The sequence below is a fragment of the Castanea sativa genome, chromosome 1 (assembly GCF_040712315.1).
Source record: "Castanea sativa cultivar Marrone di Chiusa Pesio chromosome 1, ASM4071231v1".
NCBI classification, from domain to species: Eukaryota; Viridiplantae; Streptophyta; class Magnoliopsida; order Fagales; family Fagaceae; genus Castanea; species Castanea sativa.
In genome coordinates, this window is record NC_134013.1 from 87,948,053 (window position 1) to 87,951,950 (window position 3,898).

Consider the following 3,898-nt stretch of genomic DNA (forward strand, 5'->3'; position numbering starts at 1 on the left):
CCAGGCTTCCTTTGTACTTGATATTGAGTAATAAAGGTTGGGATTGGTGCTCTGTAAATACTGTGTGTGCTGTGTGTGTGTGTGGATTCCCTTAATAATTTTGTTCTAAGTGTTTCTACAGTGTGTGTGTGGTGTATTGGCTGAGACTAAATCAGGGACTTAGAGTCATCACAAGCAGAAAATTTAAAAGAAAAATTGGCCCTGTGACACCAGGCTATGGTGTCATAACCAATATAATCAACGGTGGCCTTGAATGCCGTCGTGGCCATGATGATAGGGTGGCTAGTAGGATCGGTTTCTATGAGTACTATGACATTATGGGACTAAGCTATAGGAACAACTTGGATTGCTATAATCAAAGGCCCATTGCTTAAATTGCTCTGGTCAAGACTCGAGAATTTTAGTAATGCTACTATTAAGTACTATAGGATTAAATAAAGAGAAACAATCTTATGTAATTGGAAAATCTTTTTCCCTAGTAGAAAAACTTTTAGTATGTTTTTACGAGCGGTAAAATGAATGAAAGTGTTTAGAATGAAATTGCAGTATATAGGGTATATTCTCTCCAAAAAAAAAAATCGGTGTATATGGTGATGAGTCCTAGAATGAAATAACAGAGTATGTATATGGCGCTGGACATCAGCTATTTATCAAACAGTTTCAGCCTTAAAAACTAGCCTAGTATTAGTTCAACATTGATATTTTTTTTGGAACTAAATGAATAGAAATGACAAATTTTGAATACAAGCTAGTGCTATTACTTCACATTCCCAAATCGGTGAAGTCGCCACTACTCTTTACATAAAAATAAAATGCCTTAACGCAACCCCAGCACAAAATATACCCAAAAGTTGAAAAGTGAAAAAAATTTAAAAATACATAAATAAATAAAGTACAAGTTTACATCTTTGGAAGACTCTTGTCCAAATTGATTAAATCAATTTCTATGTCTCCTCCCAAGTTGCTTCATTCCAAATGTCTTCCTTAACCAATCAGGGTTCCTTGCAGTCACAACATGCCCAATAATCACTCCAACAACTGTACCAAATCCATACCCAATCACAACTATTTTCCAACCAAATTCAAATGGAAAATCTGAATCTTCACTATTCTCTGAGATTGAGGCTGGAGGTAGCAAAGTATCAAAATTATCACAATTATATGTCAATGGGCTCCCACACAATCCTGAATTTCCCTCAAATGAATTGTTTTGAAATGTATTAAATTGTTGCCCATTTGGTATGTGTCCCGTAAGATTATTATAAGAGACATTGAAATACTGCAAGAAATTAAGTTGTGTTAGCTGCTGCGGGATCTCCCCTGAGAGTTTGTTTAGAGAAAGGTCCAGTGATTCCAACCCTGCAAGATTTCCCAATGAAAATGGAATGTTGCTACTAAGGAAGTTATTGGAAACATTGAACAAATGAAGCACCTTTAAATCACCAATTGATTCTAGGATCTCTCCTTCAAACCGATTGCTTGACATATCAATACCTCTAAAGAGCTCTAGGACCCTTTGGTATACCATATTCATGCCTTTGTTTGTAATTTCCATTGAGTAGTTGTAATCATAGGACAAATGATAATTCCAACTACCTTTTGGTATAGTAAAATTTGTCTTCACATGAATATAAGTTAAAGGGCTTTCATTCTCAAAATCCCTGTACTTCCAATTCTGAAATATTTCTAGTGGCAACTTTCCTGAAAAGCTGTTGTTGGAAAGATCAAGGACTCGCAAGTTGGGAAACTTATACTCAGCGTTAGGAATGACTATTGGACCATTGAATTTGTTAGACCTTATACAGAGAACCATTAAATTTGGAAGATTTCCAAACCAATAGGGAAAAGAGTCATTGAATTGGTTGACACCAAGATCAATAGCCTCTAGCATCATTAAATTGGCCAATGATGTTGGTAACCGGTTTTGGAATTTGTTTTCACTAAAATTTATCATCCGCAATTGGGTTCCTTTTGCCCAAGTTTGTGGAATGCTTCCCTCAAGTTTGTTCTTTTGTAGATTAAGCACTAACAAAGAATCACCAAACTTGTTCAAACATTGAGGAAGTGAACCACTTAAGCTGTTATTAGACAAATCAAGCATCTGAATAGAAGTCATGTTGCAAATCCATTGTGAAATTCTTCCACTCAATTTATTGTTTGGAATATTATAGCGCAAAGTGGAGGATGGTGGAATAGGAAGTGACCCTTCGAGCTGGTTAGGGCTAAGGTCTAGAATGGCTAGATTAGTCCATGGAAGAGGAATTGGAGCTTGACCATCAAAGCCTGTGAGAGAATTGAAAGAAAGATCCATAACCCTTAAACTTTCTCTACTTATGTGCCACATCCATTCAGGTATATGGCCAGTAATGTTGTTGTAAGCTAGGCTTAGCCACTGCAACCCATCTTGGTTTCTTAGGAAATTTGGAAATTCACTCAAGTTACATGCAGCCAAATCTAACCCATAAAACTTTGGCAAAGTGGCATTGGTACATGTTTCATCAATGAGTAATGACAATTCATTATGAGAAAGATCCAACATGCCTAGGCTTTTCATATTAAGAGACATACAAAGTTCCATGCTGCCATTCAAGTCATTATTATAAACATCAAGAACCTCAAGATTGTAAAGTTGGACTATTGAGCTTGGAATTGGGCCTTGAAAATTGTTGGACGAAAGCCCAAGAAAAGTCAATTTTGTCAGGTTCATAAGGGTAAAAGGGATTTCACCAGATAACATAGAAGAAGAGAGATTGAGATATGTTAGTCTTGAAAGATTGCCTACCTGGGATGGGATTTGAGAGTAGTTGAAATTGTTGAAGGCAAGGTTGAGTCTTCGAAGATGAACAAGATGGAAGAGACTGCTATTGGAATTGATTGAACCATAAAGATTGCGGCTACTCAGATCAAGTTCAATCACATGACCTGTGTCCTCATCACAAATAACACCATCCCATGAGCAACAATCACTTTTTTGACCGTCTAGTGTCCAAGATACAACCTTGGGACAAGCCGATGGATCACTAGATTCAGATCCTTTTATGCTGAAGCTGTTTTTGAATTGCAGCAAGGCTGAACTCTCATCATCATGGCATAGTGACTATATTGAAGGAGAAGAATGAGTCAGTACAAGCTGAGAAAGGGAAACTAAGAAAAGCACACGCATGAACATGATGCAAAGAAAGGAAGACCCCTTGAAAATTCCTTATTAACTATGTTTAGCACTCATAGGCTCTCATTGCTATGCAAGAGAATGCAATCCAAGTGATGAGCATTTATAGGAAATTTAAATGAAGTGCAATGGTAATTAGCAAATCACTCTCTCTTTCTTTCTTTCTTTTTTTCCTTTTTTCCTTTTTTTTTTCTTTTTTTCTTTTTTTTTTCTTTTTTTTTTTTTTTTTTGAGAAAGAACTAGCAAATCACTATTGCACCTGAATTATTTTAAAAAATCATATCTAGTGAAATGGTATTATATCATATGAAGCCACGGTCAACATTAATAAATTTATTCCCACCAAGACCCACTAACTTATATCAAAATCTAATCTAAAACTCATATTATAATTCAAAAATGGTGAACTTCTTTTTTATCATTTCTATGTTTGACACTAAGTAAAGGCAGCTTTCTATAGGTGATAGTAGGCTAACCCAAGGTAACTTTTTCTTCTTTTTTTTTTTTTTTTTCAGTTATTGTACTTTAGGATTTTTAATTAAACCGACAATGTGTGGGAATAGATAATTATTTTGTAGTTATGGTATAATATATAATTTTTTTTCTAAATTTTGTGAAAAATAATTTGATCTCCCAAAAAATTAAACAATTTCTAAAATTATTTTTCATTTATCTACCTCAAAAAATATATCATCATTTTATTATTTGGATATGTTTGATTGATATTAT

General features: G+C 34.8%; 1 protein-coding gene across 1 annotated transcript; it reads right to left on the minus strand.

Annotated features, from left to right (window-relative positions):
• Positions 1-682: 682 nt before the first annotated feature.
• LOC142622787 (receptor like protein 27-like) lies at positions 683-3,316 on the minus strand. Its single transcript, XM_075796320.1, has one exon. It carries the CDS (start codon positions 2,735-2,737, stop codon positions 938-940), a length of 1,800 nt encoding a protein of 599 aa, XP_075652435.1. The 5' UTR covers positions 2,738-3,316; the 3' UTR covers positions 683-937.
• Positions 3,317-3,898: the final 582 nt, after the last annotated feature.